Source organism: Haliotis rufescens, unplaced genomic scaffold, assembly GCF_023055435.1.
Source record: "Haliotis rufescens isolate VD_foot unplaced genomic scaffold, xgHalRufe1.0.p SCAF_40, whole genome shotgun sequence".
Classification (NCBI taxonomy): domain Eukaryota; kingdom Metazoa; phylum Mollusca; class Gastropoda; order Lepetellida; family Haliotidae; genus Haliotis; species Haliotis rufescens.
Genome location: NW_025964113.1, coordinates 3,495,053 through 3,511,918, shown reverse-complemented (window position 1 = coordinate 3,511,918; position 16,866 = coordinate 3,495,053). Strand labels below are relative to the sequence as shown.

Sequence of the window (16,866 nt, the reverse complement as noted above, 5' to 3'; positions counted from 1 at the left end):
TGGTGTCCAGCACTGGGGAGGAGCTTGTACAGGTGCTTGTCAGGAGCAGATAACTCTATTCCAAGGGAGATAAACGTCAAACGATCACGTGACAGCAGCCATTTGCCGGAGCTCCGAACTTGGGGCAAGTCAAGGGCAAGTTAAGACCATGGCAACTCGAGCATCTAGGAGGTTTATGGGGACCCTGAAGGTATCGATGAACGACACACGCTCATATTATTTTTGCATATAATTCTTTCAGATTCTACGACAAACATTCTCAAGTATTCTTAGTTGCAATGAGAATCCGGCAGATGACCGAACGTGTTGTCAGCTTGAAATGTCGCGTTCGATACAAACACAAGTGTAATAGTTTCGGTTTGGTTATGAGTGAGAAAGTATTGATATGATAGAATATGTGGTTTTGAAACGTCTACGTGTACATGATATTATGTTCACGGTTATGCGTCACCTTTATCAATGACAAACATTAGGTTCTAGGCCTACATCAATCATTCAATGTACATTTTCGAGAAGTGTCGACTTCACTTTAATTGATAAATGTGTTGCATGATCGAAAATGTCAGGACGGACACTAAAAGTATAACGTTCTTCATTTTGTGAAGATAGTTAGTTTACTTGATGCAGCACTGTCATGCTAACTATTCTGATCGTGCTTTGTCATGCTTATTATGTTATGCTGACTTGTATGTATCATATGTGTGCAGCATATAACCAAAATATGATAAAGAAGGTTACACCAAGCAGGGATAGAAATTAACAGAGGTTACCATATCCTTCATTTTGTAGGGTCCATCGCCATCTTTCCCCAAATCATCAGATCCGGGGTAGAATAGGTCTTCACCAACCCATACTTGCTGTAAAAGGCGAAGTCTATGCTTGTCTAAGGAGAGGCTACTAACGGGATCGGATGGTCAGGCTCGCTGACTTGGTTGATGCATGTCATCGATCCCAAATGCGTGGATCGATGCTCATGATATCAGTCACTGGATTGTCTGGTCCAGACTCAATTATTTACAGACCGCTGTCATATAGCTTGAATATTGCTGAGTGCAGCGATAACCAACCAACCCAAAATCATCATGATCATTACAGAAACTGTTGAAGAGGATATAGACCAATGTGATTTTGTTCCCCAAACAAATTTGTACCAAGAATCTCAAGTGCTTTTGTACACACACACATACACACGCACTCACAGAGACACACACACAAATATATCAGTATATATACTTGTGTTTACATGTATACTGCAAACAATAGTCAACATGGTCAATGAGAAGAACATATATAATAAAACATTTCATCAAGTTATGATATGACCATGATGACTTTGAAAGCTTGCATGAGCTTCATCACTTCATTTATTACTAATGCATTGGAACACATTATTTCAATGAGTCTGCCAAAGGCACCTAAGCACAATATAAGCACTAAGCTCCTTTCTACACAGGCAGGCTAAGTCTGGTAGCTGGATACCAGCCCAATTAGCAAAACTTGATTGATTGTTTTGTTTGGAAAGAGACATCTTGTCACTGTAAAAAGAGGGCAGTTAAAAGGGTTAAACCTAAGTTAATTGAATTGTTTTGATAGGAATGTGACAATAATTCTAAATTTAATGTATATTTTAGAAATTAATGCAAAGAAATTTTGGTTACAAAATCACATATTGGTTCCATTACAGACAGGGACCCAAATACTGTGTTTGCCCCATAAGAGTGTGTGAAGTTCAAGGATGGTCCTTGAGATTTTCTCCAATGGCATTTGCATGTAGGGACGCCTTAAATAGTATAACTTTTAACATTAGGTATATGACAAGGGCCCTTAGACTTTCATGCTTCTTTTTTAACACTGCCTAGTGATACCCATGATAACTGTCACATGTATTATATGACCAGTTAATAATCCCCAAGATTGTCTATCCCCGCCCTTTAAATAATAAAGTGGTAAATTTGAATATCTCTGAAGGATGCTGAAAGTATGAATGTTATTTTTCCATTTTAGTATTATTACCATTTACTCATGGTACATACTACATAGTAGTATTAGTACTACTACACTACTACATACCATTATGCACTTCTGTCTAGGGTCGGCTGATGTCAAGCCAGGCTGCCACAGCACAGTCTGAAGCAGGAGTCAATCTGACCAAGCAAGCACCAAAGGTGAGCAGCCATCTCTCGAGCAAATGAACTGAATAATGAACTTCGAGATTAGAGGTGAAACAATATGGTAGGATGACAATATGATACATATCCCGATCCTATTGGTGCTATACAATTGGTATCCCAATACCATGAATACAGGGCTTTTATTTCATTAGTTGATATTCTTTCTTGTTGCTGGTGAATCACAACCCTGAATCATTTATTTTTAAATTTCAGATATAATAATGCAAGATTGAAGGGCCAAAATATATCGGCTAGAGGGCACTGTGTAGGTGATGCTGTTTATAGCCAACTGGGAAATACTAGACAATCTGTATAAGCTCGTTGTTGAACAGTTTCTGTTATTATTAATGCATTTTACACCAATACAACTTTATCGTGATACACACGATACAGTGGTTGTAAATCGATATATTGTATCGCGTGCCTTGTATCACAATACAGTACTGTATCGCCGTATTGTTACACCACTATTCGAGATAATTGGTTGAATGATGATGTCTAGTTTCGAATCCATCACAAGTTTAGAGATTGAACCCAACATGCAATACTTCTTATTACACATCTTTGAAACTCTTTCATTAAGAGTCTTTGTGATGTTTCTAGTATCATTAATCTATGTACTGATATGGTGTTTCCTTTCAGTTGCTACGGCATGTATATATCTAAGCTGAAATGTCAAGTATCAGCTTTGCCCTATGTAAATGTAATGTTTTACTTTCAGCTGACCAAGTTGCCCAATGGTATGATAGTTGCCTCCCTTGAGAACTACTCCCCACTTTCCAGTGTGGCTGTTGTAGTAAATGCTGGATCAAGATTTGAATCAGGAGATAACCTTGGTGTGACTCACTGCCTCCGAGCTGCTGCAGGCTTGGTATGTAAAAGATTTACTTTTAACACTACGGTTCCCATAGCATAAATCTTGAAGGATCCCAAGGCCCCTCTTATTTTCTAACAGAATTGTGATTTGTCTGTATTTTTTATTACCATGATTACTACCCATGTGTCATATTTATAAAATTGAATATGGTCATGTTGTCTATTTTATAAAGTCTATTTTGCAAGAGACTACTTTTACTGCAAATTCCGGTCTTGACAGTAGATGATAATAGTAACTTACGCTAAATCTGTGGTGAACAATTACAAACATTCCATTTAAACTTAAACATGTTGAACTGTTATCATGGTTATGTATGTTGCTTACTATATAATTAGGTGTAATTTCCTTTGCAGAGCACACAAAAAGCATCACAGTTTAAAATAACTAGAGGCATTCAACAGATTGGAGGGAACTTAATGTAAGTCAAGTTATCAGTGTCATAGTTTTAGTATGATCAGAGAACCTTTTTAATAAGATTAAGACAATGAGATATTAAGCCAGATTGAAATTGCAGAAACATGCTACAGAATTTCATGAGGGAAAAATATGAATACATGACCTATCCTGTTAGCCTTGATAATACATAGCATGGTAAAGGTGTGCTATTTTGGAGTGTTATATCAAAATATATATTACTGTATTCGACGTAATAAGCGCCCATGGCGATATTTGCGCTTATTACGTAGAATACAGTACATTATTTGATGTAGCCTATTTTCATTTTCTTGTTTGATATACTTAATTTTTTTATTCTTAATCAAACATTTCAGGTGCAGTACCTCAAGAGAGTATATGTCATACAGTTCTGACTGCACCAGAGACAATGTGTGAGTCAAACTTTCATAATATTGTGTGCATGTGTTGAGTGTTGTGAATCAGTGGTCTACAGGATGACAATTTGTTGTGCAGAGTTGTTGCTTATATTACGTTAGACTCCGCACACAAGGTCAACGTTATTGCCCTTGTCTAGCTGCCATGTGACACCCTTCACTCTTGTCTCTTCGCTTGCTCTAGCAAGACGTACAATAAACTGCTCAAGCGTTCCTGTTTCTCCGACCATTCGGTGATATTTATTACTGTTTATTCTCTCTAATAAACTGTGTTTTTACGGGGCGTTTGCTGTAACTACGCTTGGAAATATTTTTCCCGCCAAAAGGAAATATTTTTCCCGCCCTTTTTTTTTTGCGGGATGTCTCGTATGCACGTTGCGTCTTACGTTCCCCTGTTCTAGTATATCTTGGGGTTTTTACATCACTTATTCCTCTATATGTTATATGTGTATGTTCTATATTCCCATTGCTCGTTTATTTTCTTGTGAAAATACTCGTTTGTGACTATTTGTGGTGCGTGTGTTGTAACCATGTTTTGCTCTTTGTTCATAGTACAAACAAAATGTCTGACATGGATGTTTCGCCGTCCTCCACCCCCTCTACCCCCGCAACCAGGAGCTGCGGGGTGTGCCGCAAGCGAGCGCTACCAGCTGTATGTGCAGTCCGTTTCCATCCCTGTGGTGGCCGGCTCGTCCGGTCGGGGTCCCCTTGCGGGTACCACCACCACGGCTGCGGCGGATCCCTTGGCGGCCCGTGGGCTGTCCGGGGATTCCGTCGCTGCATTACTTGCATAACTCGTGGACTCCAAGCTGGCGGCCTTATCTCAGGATAGGCCGCTGGCTGTTCCGTCCCCGGCCACTTTGGTGGCCGCGGGGTCGGACGCGGGGTCCACGGTACGGCGGCGGCTCCCGTGGTCACCGGTCCTTCCCCCGAACCGTTGCTCCCGCTATCGGTTAAGGACCGCGTGGCCATGGTTTATGACCTCTTTGAGGACATGCCCCGTCCGGTACCGCGGGGAATCCACGACTGTGGGTTCCTCCGAGGTATACGATGAGTCTTCCGACATGGCTTTCCCCACATCAACCTTGCTGCGCGGTATCAAGCCTTCCTTGGAGAACGCCTTCGCGGCGGCCTCCGGTCGGGGTCTCCCGTTGCCTCCGACGTCGTGGAGAAAGGGTTTATTCCCGGTACATGACCTTGCCTTTCCCGAGGCTGGTCCTACCGCGGAGGCCCATGTTGAGCGGTTGGGTGTCCGTGCCCCACCGGCTGCTACGGTAACGCAAGCTACCTTGCACCAGCTGGACGCCCTCGCTCGGCACTCCATGTCTCACGGAGACACTTACTTGGCTGCAGCGGCCAGTCTGGTCGAAGGTTCTCCCACGGACGTGACCAGCGCATTTACAACTGCCTGCTCAGTTTAAATGCTTCCCTGGAGTACGTTGCCGAGGACTCTCGGCACACACTTGCTCTTGTTGGGTCCCTGCATAGGGAGTGCTGCTCCTAACCGGAGCGCGCCCCAGGCTGCTGCGGCCGGTAGGTCTAAGGGGTCGGGTTCTTCTTCCTCTGGGAAGTAGCCCCGCCCTGAGGGCTCCGGTATGGGCAATCAGCTGCCCTTTCGCGGGAAGACGGGGAACTGGGGGAAGCCCAAGTCGTCTAAGGACGGCAAGGGCCCCTCCAGGTGACTCTCATTGGAGGGGTTCGTATGCCGACAGCGCCAACTTCGGTTGGCCCTTAGGCGAACCCGAGTCACTTGGCCCTGGACAGTTGCGCCTGCCGCAGCCTGTCAGGGCCCCCTCTCCTTCCCCAGTGGGAGCCAGACTCCAGACTTACTGGGAGAATTGGGAACAAGTGTTCGACGACCCGTGGGTGGTCAACATGATTCGGTACGGCTATCGGCTTGATCTCAAAGCGAATCCGCCGCTCACCGTTGCCCCGTTGGCAGGTTTCGATTCGGAAACCGATCTTCCCATCCTCGCCGATGCCATCGGCAGGTTGGTGGAGAAGGGGCAGTACGGGAGTTAGCTCTACCAGAAATAACACCGGGGTGTAGGACAGTGCCGAACTCAGAATGATTCACACGTCCGCTCCCTGGCTGTTCACCCGGTTAACCACCCCCATAGTGGGGTTCCTCCACAGGAGGGGTGTCCGGTACTTCGCGTACCTGGACGACTCGCTAGTAGCAAATCGAATGACTGACACCCTGTCACGCCATCTCGTTTACGCACGTCGGCTCTTGGAGCAATTGGGGTGGATTATCTGCTGATTGCTGTTCATCGGAGGTCGGTTCAACACAGTGTCCCATCGCCTCTTTGTCCCCCCAGACCGGTGGCACAAGATTCAGGCGATGATTGCCAAAGTCTTAGCGGTGCAACAGACTGTTCACTTTTGGGAACAGCTGTTAGGGCTACTTGTATCAGCCCAAGACTGCACCGAACGGGGTCGTCTCCAACTCCGCCCGCTGCAACGGTTTTTAATCCAGTTGTTAGCAACGGAGGTGAACAGTGCGACCGTCGCCCTCCCGGATCGGCTCCGACCGCATCTGGAGTGGTGGACGGTCCCTTACAATGTCTAATCAGGAGTCTCTATGCGGCCCTACCGGGCCACGTTGAACCTGTATACAGACGCCTCTCTAGTGGGCTGGGGCGCCCATCTAGAGGGGGAGGTGAGCTCGGGGCTGTGGTGCGTAGACGAACTAGGTCTTCACATCAATTGTCTCGAGTTCAAGGCAGTTATCAACGCAGTCAATCACTGGAAGCATCGTCTCGTCGACGCCCGGCTCATGCTGGCGACCGACAACACGACGGTAGTGTCCTATGTGAATAAACTGGGGGGAACCCACAGTCACTCGCTACTCGATCTCACGTTCGAGTTTACGCTCTGGTGGACAGTGTCCCGTGCCAGATACGCGCCCGTCACATCCCAGGTGTGCGGTACGTACTGGCGGATGCTCTATCGAGGCCTCAGGAGTGAATGCTGAACCCAGTAGTGTTTCAGTGGCTGTGCGAACGTTTGGGTCGTCCGATGGTCGACCTGTTCGCAACGCGGTTCAACAATCAACTCCCGTTGTTTGTATCACCAGTCCCGGACCCGAGGGCCATCGATCATGATGCTCTCGCGTTAGACTGGACGGGCTTGGACGCTTATGCTTACCCTCCAACAGCGTTGATACCACACATTCTAAGCCGGCTCCGAGGAGTTCGCTGTCGAATGTTACTGATCGCGCCCATGTGCCCTACAGATCGTGGTACCCCGACTTGCTGACCCAGGTCACGCAGTCGCCACTTCCACTGCCTGTGAGACCGGATCTCTTGATCCACCCTCACGCCCGTCAGCTTCATCCAAACACAGGGCAGTTCAATCTGCACGCGTGGATGTTGTCACCGAGCGTCTGAGGAGTAAAGGTTTTTCTCGCCGGGCGTCTCGGGCATACGTTAGTATGCATCATGATTCTACCCAGAAGGTGTATAATGCATGTTGGGTTATTTTCACGAAGTGGTGTTGTAAACATCACATTCATTCGCCAGATAAGGTATCTGTGCAGGATATTGCTCGTTTCATGTCTCACTTGCGAGAGACCCGGAAACTCTCCGGGGGTTCCATTGCCAACTATATCTCGTCCGTTGCTACGGTACGGGACGTTGCTATGGGTACCAGTCTCTCCAAAGAGCCGGTGATACGGGGTATTATCAAGGGTTTCAAACAGCACGATCTTAAGAAGGGCCGCCTTCGGGCACCGGCCTGGGATCTTTCCCTAGTGTTGCAATCACTTACGGAAGCGCCGTATGAACCCTTGCATAGTGCTTCGTTCCGGCATGTGACTTGGAAAACAGCATTTCTCCTCTCCTTTGCCACGGCGGCACGTGTATCCGAAATTCATGCACTCGATGTCGCCAAGGTACGATTCGATAGGGGTGACGAAGGAGCGGTCCGCCTGGGCCTGCTCATGGGCTTCGTCGCCGAGAATCGGGCAAACGGAGAGAGAATTCACTGTAAGATCACTCAAAGAAATCTTACATCCTGCTGATACTGAGGACAGAGCGCTGTGTCCGGTTAGGGCCCTTAAGTATTATCTTAAGGCTTCGAATGAACGTAGACAAGGGCGTGACCGTCTGTTCATATCGTGTAACCTTAATCGCACGGTTGACATAACTCGCAACTCGATTGCATTGTGGCTTCGTTCTGTCATCAATCTGGCGTACCGGTCTCGGGGGTTACCCGTAGCGGGGTCAAACCCGCACAAGATCAGGGCGCTAGCGGCAACATTTGCCCTACACTCGAATATCTCTGTTCGCAGAATATTACGAGGTTGTTACTGGCGTTCTGACTCGGTTTTTGCCAATCATTACCTCAAACAGGTCGCTGATGTTGTCGTGGAGAGTGTGCACCCTCTTGGCCCGCGGATCGCAGCGCAAGCGGGCACCTAAGGGGTGTGCCCAGCGCAATTCCGAACTCCTCAGGCGTCAGACCTTGCAAGGTGGTCAATCTGGGTCGACTCCAATGTTCCCACTGCCGTGGGTACAGGAGTTGGGGTCCCGCAAACCAGCGCACTCACACCACAGGTGAGGGCAGCTTTTTATGTGCTTTGTCCTTATTTGTATTTTGACAATTATGTATTTAATTGTCTGTCGTGTATCCCAACCTTGTGATGCATGCTTACAAATACTGGAATTAGGTCACGCGCCTAATGCATACTTTAAGTAGGCTTGCTCTGGGATATACGGTCTGAATGAAATTAATTTCCCTCTTTTCTACTGTTTAACCTGATCTAAGATTAAGCTCACGCGGATACAGTGTTCTCATCCGCTGGGGCGATTAAATACCTATCCAGTGGGGCCGTTTGGATTCACCAATCGTTTTGGCAATGACGATTGAGCCTTACGGTATGCGCTTGACAGTGCTTTGGTATTCCTATAGGGTAACGCCTAGCTAGGTGCATGCGCATCGAGTGCTTCCGCCTTGGTGTTTACTTCCGCTGGTCGGAAGGAACGCTAGCAGTCAGGATTCGGGTTGTAGGTGCTCCCCACCGCCTACTGTGGTAGTCAGCCTCGGTATAACAGTGGTAACGTATTACTTAATGTAATTTGTAGAATTTTCCTATTCGGAATATTCTATAAGTAATACGTTACCACTGGTCTGCTGCCCGCCCATCCGTCCCCCAAGCACTTGCTCTCGCAAGAGACAAGAGTGAAGGGTGTCACATGGCAGCTAGGTGGCTACGCACGTGCTGCATGAGGTAATTGAGATCTCTGTGGTAGATTTCGCTATAGCAGCAGTTGTGGGAGACAACAGCCTCGGTATAACAGTGGTAACGTATTACTTATAGAATATTCCGAATAGGAAAATTCTACAATTCATTGCTGGGTGAACAGAGGCCCATTTCGAAATAGCCACTTGCCTAAGGAGATCCCACGTGTGCTACACATGCTTCAGTTGGGGCAGGACTGAAGTCCGAGAAACTCTCAGGAGGGAAGCAGCCGAATGTGGTCACCCATCCAACTATATGTTATGTAACAATACTAAATAAACAAAATCTAAGATATGCCATGAAGTAAGCTTATCAGATATATCTGATGTGTCAGATATGAGTAATAAGAATTTCTTTTGTAATTGATAATAAAGTTGAAAGGATGTTTTTTCCAGAGATGAAGTTGTTGAGCTTTTACGTGAGGTCACTACTGGCCCTTCCTATAAACCATGGGAGCTGTCTGATTTGCAGTCCAAACTTGATTTAGATCTTGCCATCTTGGAAACCCAACCACAAGTCAGTAAGTAGACACATTATCAGACTTGTCATCATCTGTTTCAGGAAAGATGTGGATATAGCTGCTTGACCTGAAATGTTTAATTGTCTGTGTGATAAAACTACATCATGTATGCTACTCAAGTTTGTATACGAATACTAAGATATTTTACATATACATAATATTTAAAGTTAGTGAGTATTTTTAAAATCAATTTTGGCAATATTTCACCAATGTGGTGGGTGAAGCTCGAAATGCATTCAGGCAATACTTCCAATTGAGGACACAAAATAGGACTTGGCCAAGATGGGAGAATGCTTCGACCACTTGGCTACCGCACCACCCCTATACATCTTATGAGTAATCATTTTGCTAAATCATCATCAGGGAATGTTAGCAATGAAATATGAGCATTGTGTTTTATGGAATGTTTGGAACAGAAACTGTATGCGTAAGTAATTGTATAGAAGTCAACAGCAGTTGTGTTGTACGGGTAATGGTTGATTGAATGTACAATGTACATTTGCCAGGACTGTTTGAGCTCCTCCACCAGGCGGCGTTCAGGAACACACTTGGACGTTCCGTCTATGCCCCCCAGTTCATGGTTGGCAAGTACAGCCCGGAACAGGTTAGTAAACATCCAGGATGTAGGTGGGATCATGAATATTTTTGGGGATATGAAATGAAACATGATGACCAGATTAAGGAACCATGTCTATATGAAGCAGTGATTTTGCTAGAGACAAAATGTATTTGGACAATTGGTGATATTATCAACTTTTGATATTACAGTCATGCCTCGATTATACGGACACTTGCGTCATTTCACAATTCGTCTGTATAAACAAATTTCCGTATAACTGAAACCAGCTTCTTACTTGAAGAGTTACTTCCCTTCAATTATGCAACTCATGACAGATGACAGAGCAGATACATCCACTCAATCTTTATTCAAGACATACACGTTTAAAAAAACAAACCCAAAACACGTCGCTATATAAGTGCAATAATCTTTGACGCGACGTTAAATCCCATTTCACCTCACCTCACCGTTTCAAAAAATCTGTCATGGAAGTTTGAACTTTACCACATTTTGAGGGTTTGAATTTTAAACAATAATTCCAAATTGTCCAGATCGCCTGTGTTCTCGTCATATGTAATTAAGGTCTCTATACAAGCACAAGCTTTCTTGTGAGTGACTGTAGTGGGTTATCGAATGGGATTACATGTACAATAAACAAGCTCGTCTCAAACGTAACTCAGTGTCACTTGGTTAATTGACTTCTCCCGAATCAAATGATTACCACCAGCGGAAGGATTACCACCAGTGGAAGTGTATTGTCCGGGTAAGTGAGACACTTTTGTGTGCATTTCAGTGTTTTGTGTATGAAAATGACCATCCGGTTCTGGAAACTGAATTTCCGTATATACGGGTAAATTTATATAGTAATTATTTCGTTTTGAATGAAAATCGTCCAGGAACCGAGGTTTCCGGATATCTGAAGTCTGTATAAGCGGGGCATGACTGTATATGCTTCTATATCCTTTCATAATTTGAAAAGTACCTTCTTAGACAGAAATCGGCCAGTGTCCTTAAAAGATTGAACCGCTCAGAAACAGCAACAAAGTGATCTGCACTTATATATACCCTGCAATTACATAAGTCTCCAATACAAAATGAGCATCCAAGTACTCTTGAGTAGGTAATATGAAATTGAGAATTACAGGAACGGATCTAGGCGTTAGTGTAGGTTTACCGAAATGCAAGTCCTATAGAGATATATAGAGGATGATACACTGTAGGTTTGATAGTAACAGGTTATGATTGAAGGACAACCCTCTAATAGTAAAGGGAGTGTCTAATCACCTTGCCTCTGTCTGGCAGCTGCTCCATTATGTGAAGAACTACTTCACTGGTGAGAGGATGGCACTGGTCGGTGCTGGGGTTGACCACGACGTTCTCGTCAACCTGGCCAAGAAGTTCACCCCATTCAGCTCCGCTGGCGCCGCATCAGAACTAGCTCAGTATCATGGAGGAGGTATGTTTGATAATAAATTGTCTTGTGACATGTCAGAGCTCACAAGATGGATATTGATGATAAATAAGTTTCTTTGTTATTTTGAGCAGCCCACATACTATTCCAGCTGTATGATGGCAGCCTGTAAATAATTGAGTCTGGACCAGACATAGTACTGATCGATATAATGAGAAGCTTCTCACATGGTTGGATACAATGTATGATTAAACACAATCAGCCAAGTCACTGAGCCTGACCACCAATCCATTTATTTTCTTCATGAGACTAGCATGGTTGATGGGACCATGGTTGATTTATATGAAAATTGAGGTGTTAATAACTTTATCATGTTCATGATGCCTGAATCGGTTAACACTTGTGTGTTGCAGGTGAAATCCGTGTGGCCAATGATGGTCCTCTGACATACGCTGCAGTGGCAGTTGAAGGACCAAGGTGAGTGTCTACACTGCATAAACAATCGCTGATCTGGGGATAAAAAATCTGTTTGTTTAGGTCACTGAGTAATGTTTAACAACCAAATGGATAAATCTTTGTTTTATCATGCTTTACTAAACATGTTAAAGACGTGATAAGATATCATTGGAAGGCAGTCATTGAGTTTGGAATTAGGGACAATGAGGTTACGTAATAACTAGCACAGATGGTGGTTCTGATTATATTGTTGTGGTCATTTTGTGGTCATGTCAAATATCTTTTGCTTCCTTGAATATTTTTGTCTCAAGGAAAGGCTGAAATTATGTGTTCACTGTGTCATCCAAGATGCTGGATGAAATTGTTTGACAGTTAATTGTACTAGGTTTCCACTTTGATCATCAGTATGTGGGAGATTTAACCAAATATGTTTTAATATAAATTTAAATTTTCACTCTTTAAGTTAGATGCCGCAGTGCGCAATATTCCAGCTCTATCATGTCTGCCTGTACATTGTGTCTGGAACCGATAAACCAGTGATTGATATGGTGTCAGATATGATCACCAAGCCTGAATAGACCACCGCATCTAGTCAGCTGCCTCATATTCCAAGCATAGGTTAGGGAACCTTTAATGACATCAAAATCACACAGGGTCCTCTTGAAATAGAACTTTACACAAAATAATGTTGTAAAACTATATAAATGAGCTAAAATAATAAATGTTTATTTGTGTGAAAGCTGCCGGCCTAGAAATCAGGGAACGAGAGGGTATGATGTGTTTGTTGTTGCATGAGTGTAATATTGTTGTTGCATGGGTGTAATATTGACTGTTAAGCAGGTCAAAAGAATATTTGGAATTGTTGATATTGACAGACCTTTACATGTGACATGAAGCTATGTTCTATAATGATCAAGCTGTAGTGTGTAACTGATAAGGACGTTGTGACAACTTGCATTCTGCATCACTGTTTTTCCTCTCTTTTGAGGCGGGGGCTGAGGGAGCCTAGTGTGGGCTCATCATGCCAAAGACCCTTGTTTTGATTCCCGACGTGTACAATATATGAATTCTGGTGATATTTCTGGAATACTGCTAATAGAGGCATAAAACCACACGCACTCACTCCAATTTTCTTACAATGTAAGCATATGGCTCTGTTTTAGATTGACTATGTTGTTATGACACTGTTAAGCTCTAATTATCTTTATGAACTGCCCTATGGAGATTCAGGTTAGAATTGGTCTTCAGCAACCCATGCGTTTTCAAAAGAGGCGACTAATGTGAATGGATGGTCACTCATTGGCTTGGTTGATGCATATCATTGTATCCTAATTGCATAGATTGACTGCTCAGTGTCAATCTATAGATTTTCTGGCCATAGCTCAATTATTTACAGATTGCCGTTATTTAGTTGGAATATTGCGGAGTGCTGCGATAAACAACGATCAATCCATCTTTATCAACCTTTTCCTCTACAATTGCAAGGTGTCATGTGCTTATGCTGTAAATCTGCTATTGAATTTTAGAAGGATGAAAATGTTGAATGTTGTAATATGAACTAAGTATCAAAGTGGTTTATTGGAGTACATGTTTCTAAGCAAGTCCCTGTATATACACCAGCCTACTAAGTAGAGGTTAGATCCCAAATGTTGCTAGATATCTTACTGAGATCCATATATCTGGCTGGGTCTGCCAGGTCGGTCAGATACTGGTCGAGGGAAGGTGGGGAGTTCTGGAGGCAGGGACATCTTGCCAGGTGTAGATTCGCAGATTTCTGCCATAGTAGATTGCAAGGAAAGTATGTACCTGTACAGATACATATAGTAAAAGTGGATAACTGGGTTTTGGTTCTTGCAGCCTAGCTGCCAAGGAGCTGCTTCCTGTGGGTGTGCTTCAGAACATCATGGGCACCGGTCCATTTATCAAGTACAGCCCTAACACCACAGTCTCCAAGCTGGGACAAGCCGTCTCAGGGGCCTGCTCTCAGCCTTTCGCTGTAAGTTGCTTCTTGCTTGGTACATATATTAGTGTTGAATACATGAAATGACAACTCGACTTTAAAAGACACTTTGTTTGGTTAAGAATAGTGCCACATGCACTGTAGCTGTCAGACAGGTGAGCAAGAAATTCACATGAAGTATGTTAATTATGACTATGTGTAGTTTATGCTTGAATTATCCTTAATTCAGTAGTTTACTGATTACAAAGATCACCAAACGTAGATCAAACTGCTGTGTTTACACACTATAGGATCTGATATCTGTCCTTTTGTGTTGGCTCCAATGGCTTTTCGTTAGCTCACACACTGTAAAGAAATTGCCTATTTATTTATCTTTTCTGACAGGTTACCTGCTTAAATGCCAATTACACAGATGGAGGGCTGTTTGGATTCTCCGCTGTAGCTCAACCAGATGAAATTGGACAGGTAAGCTTTGGGATATGTTTATGGGACTAGTTACTCCTCAGATTTCACCAACATACAGTCAAACACCATTGTGCAAACTTTCAGATTTCAAACTAACAAGTAGAAGCTTGGTTCCTGCATGTGCCTTCTTTATTCATCATGTTTGGTTGTGTCGATCCTCGGATAACTCAAAGTATTTATGTAGGTCCCTTCAACTTCGACACAACAGTGTTTGACTGTACTAAGAATTATTTTCATCACTTGTTGCACTTGTTGATGTTTTTTGTGTATTATAGCATAGCAAAGTTTTTAATTTTCATGAAGAATTTATATATATATCACTGTTATCAGTAGTAAAATAACTAATCAACCTACTATATTCTGTTTCAGATACAATATTATGTAAACCTTTCATTGTTGTTCTTGGAGATACTAACTATTGGTATGATATTGATATCATATGACCAAGATGGCTTTAGCTGGCCTCATACCAATGTTTTGTGGACGTTGATTCTTCATAAGTGTTTGATTCAACATAGTACATCAATGTCCCTGAATATGTTCTTGATGGGTGGTGGGGTAGCCTATAGTGATTAAAGCATTCGCTCGTCATGCCGAAGACAGAGGTTCAAGTCCCTGGTGTTCCCTGTCGTGATATTGCTAGAATTAATGCTAAAAACAGCTTCAAACCACACATACTTGCTATGTTCTTGAGTTTATGTATTTGGCCTGTTCCAGGTATTGAGAGCGGCATTCAACCAGTTTGCCTCGGTCACCAAAGGTGTCACAGATCAGGAGGTAGCCAGGGCAAAGTAAGTTGTCACTGGTTAACTCATTATTTTGATTGGAGCAAATATCTCTTGAATGTTTTGGAACTGATGACATGATGTTATCATTTGCTTGATGATTAATACCATCTTGTCATCAGTTAGGTTCAGTTACACATGCTGTATACCACTCAAAGATAATGTTTTGCAGTTCTCCCATTGCTGTGTGCTTGTTTCTGTATATATGGGCAGAATTGACAGAAATAGTGTCTGGAAATATGAATGGTTTTATGGATTTAGGTCAATCTTAGGCCACATGTGACATGTTGAGTCAACTGCCTTTGTTAGGTACTCAACTCTGCAACATAAATGTTTCGTTTGAATTGTTATTATATTACCGGTATTTAAAATGAAACGTCTTACAGGAACCAACTGAAGGCCACAGTGTTGATGGCCAATGAGAGCCAGGCGGGAGTCATGGCTGACCTGGGAGAACAGGCTCTCGGTCACCAACAAATCATACCAGTGGAAGAGGTCACCAGGATGATTGATGCTATCACCACGGCTGATGTAGTTAATGTTAGTACGCTTTTCGGAATAATAGCCCTTCTCCTTTGGTCTTTAGTGGCTAATCTAAAATTACTTACATAGCCTTTGTCAATATAGTGACTTGCTCAGATAATCAGTATTAGAAAGCATTACCAGAATGTTGAAACAGAGTACCTTTGTGTAGAACATATCGTAAGTGCATAAGACTTGTTTATCCTGTGGGGCCCCAGTTCCCCATGCTTGGCATAAAAGACTTGACAAATGGGGACTGGCTGGTTATAATGTGTGACAGTAGTGTATAATTGTAATACAGTTAACTTTGGCATGGAAGTCATATTTACAAATGCCAAGTGTGGACACTGGGTCCAAATAGGTCCTCAGTCCTTTCTTGTGAAAAGCGCAATTCACTAACAACAAACAGGCTCTGCAATTTGGCTGATTTCATGTCATTGTTCTCAAATGGCATGGATCATTGCTCATGCAGAAGTGTTGGGCTCAGACTCACCAGCTTTATCAGAACTGTAAGGTTGGGTAGTGGGTAAAGCGTTCACTCTTCACGTCGAAGACCTGACATGGGTACAATGTGTGAAGCCAATTTCTGGTGTACCTTGCCGTGATATATCTAAAAACAGTGTATAACCATACTCTAACTCAGAACTGTAATTGAAATCTAACACAGAAGATTGCCATTTGTCACAGAAACACATTATGTGTGATTTGTTCAGTATTTCAGTGTTTGCTTTGTGTTGGACAGGTTGCCAAGAGGATGATCAATGGCAAGCCCTCCATGGCTGCAGTTGGAAATCTGTCTGGAACACCCTATTTGGATGAGCTGTACAAGTAACTCTGTGGAACTTAGGACATATGTGTGTTAAAGTGTATTGTGCTCGGGGTCATCTCGAGTCCTCCATCAAGACAGTTACCAAGCCAACTGCATTGTTATTTATGGAGTCTTTGGACATGTTTTGCAAGACGTTCAACTGTGTAAAATAGTGAAACACAAGTGAATAAATGTTTATGAAAAGGGTTTGTCTTGGTGCTTAACTCCACACTTAATCTTCCACTCACTCTGAAGTA

At 43.4% G+C, this 16,866-nt stretch overlaps 1 protein-coding gene across 2 annotated transcripts; it reads left to right on the top strand.

The window, feature by feature from the left end:
* The first annotated feature begins 35 nt into the window (after positions 1-35).
* Positions 36-16,813, top strand: LOC124138869 (cytochrome b-c1 complex subunit 2, mitochondrial-like). 2 transcript variants are annotated; one of them, XM_046505757.2, is made up of 15 exons: positions 36-190; positions 2,091-2,165; positions 2,893-3,042; positions 3,402-3,466; positions 3,819-3,875; positions 9,519-9,643; positions 10,150-10,247; positions 11,505-11,658; positions 12,027-12,090; positions 12,810-12,839; positions 13,927-14,065; positions 14,414-14,494; positions 15,212-15,285; positions 15,666-15,819; positions 16,544-16,813. In XM_046505757.2, the coding sequence occupies exons 1-15, from the start codon at positions 149-151 to the stop codon at positions 16,631-16,633; spliced, it is 1,398 nt and encodes a 465-aa protein (XP_046361713.2). In that variant the 5' UTR covers positions 36-148; the 3' UTR covers positions 16,634-16,813. The 2 variants fall into 2 exon arrangements, with proteins under 2 accessions (XP_046361713.2, XP_046361721.2); XM_046505765.2 differs by lacking the exon at positions 12,810-12,839.
* The last annotated feature ends 53 nt before the right edge of the window (positions 16,814-16,866 follow it).

Excerpts from the sequence above, each read along its gene's own strand:
- LOC124138869 (XM_046505757.2), top strand. The coding sequence starts at position 149 with ATGGCAACTCGAGCATCTAGGAGGTTTATGGGGACCCTGAAG. Across the intron at positions 191-2,090 it reads GGTTTATGGGGACCCTGAAG|GGTCGGCTGATGTCAAGCCA; the intron begins GTATCGATGAAC and ends ACTTCTGTCTAG. Across the intron at positions 15,286-15,665 it reads CAGGAGGTAGCCAGGGCAAA|GAACCAACTGAAGGCCACAG; the intron begins GTAAGTTGTCAC and ends AACGTCTTACAG.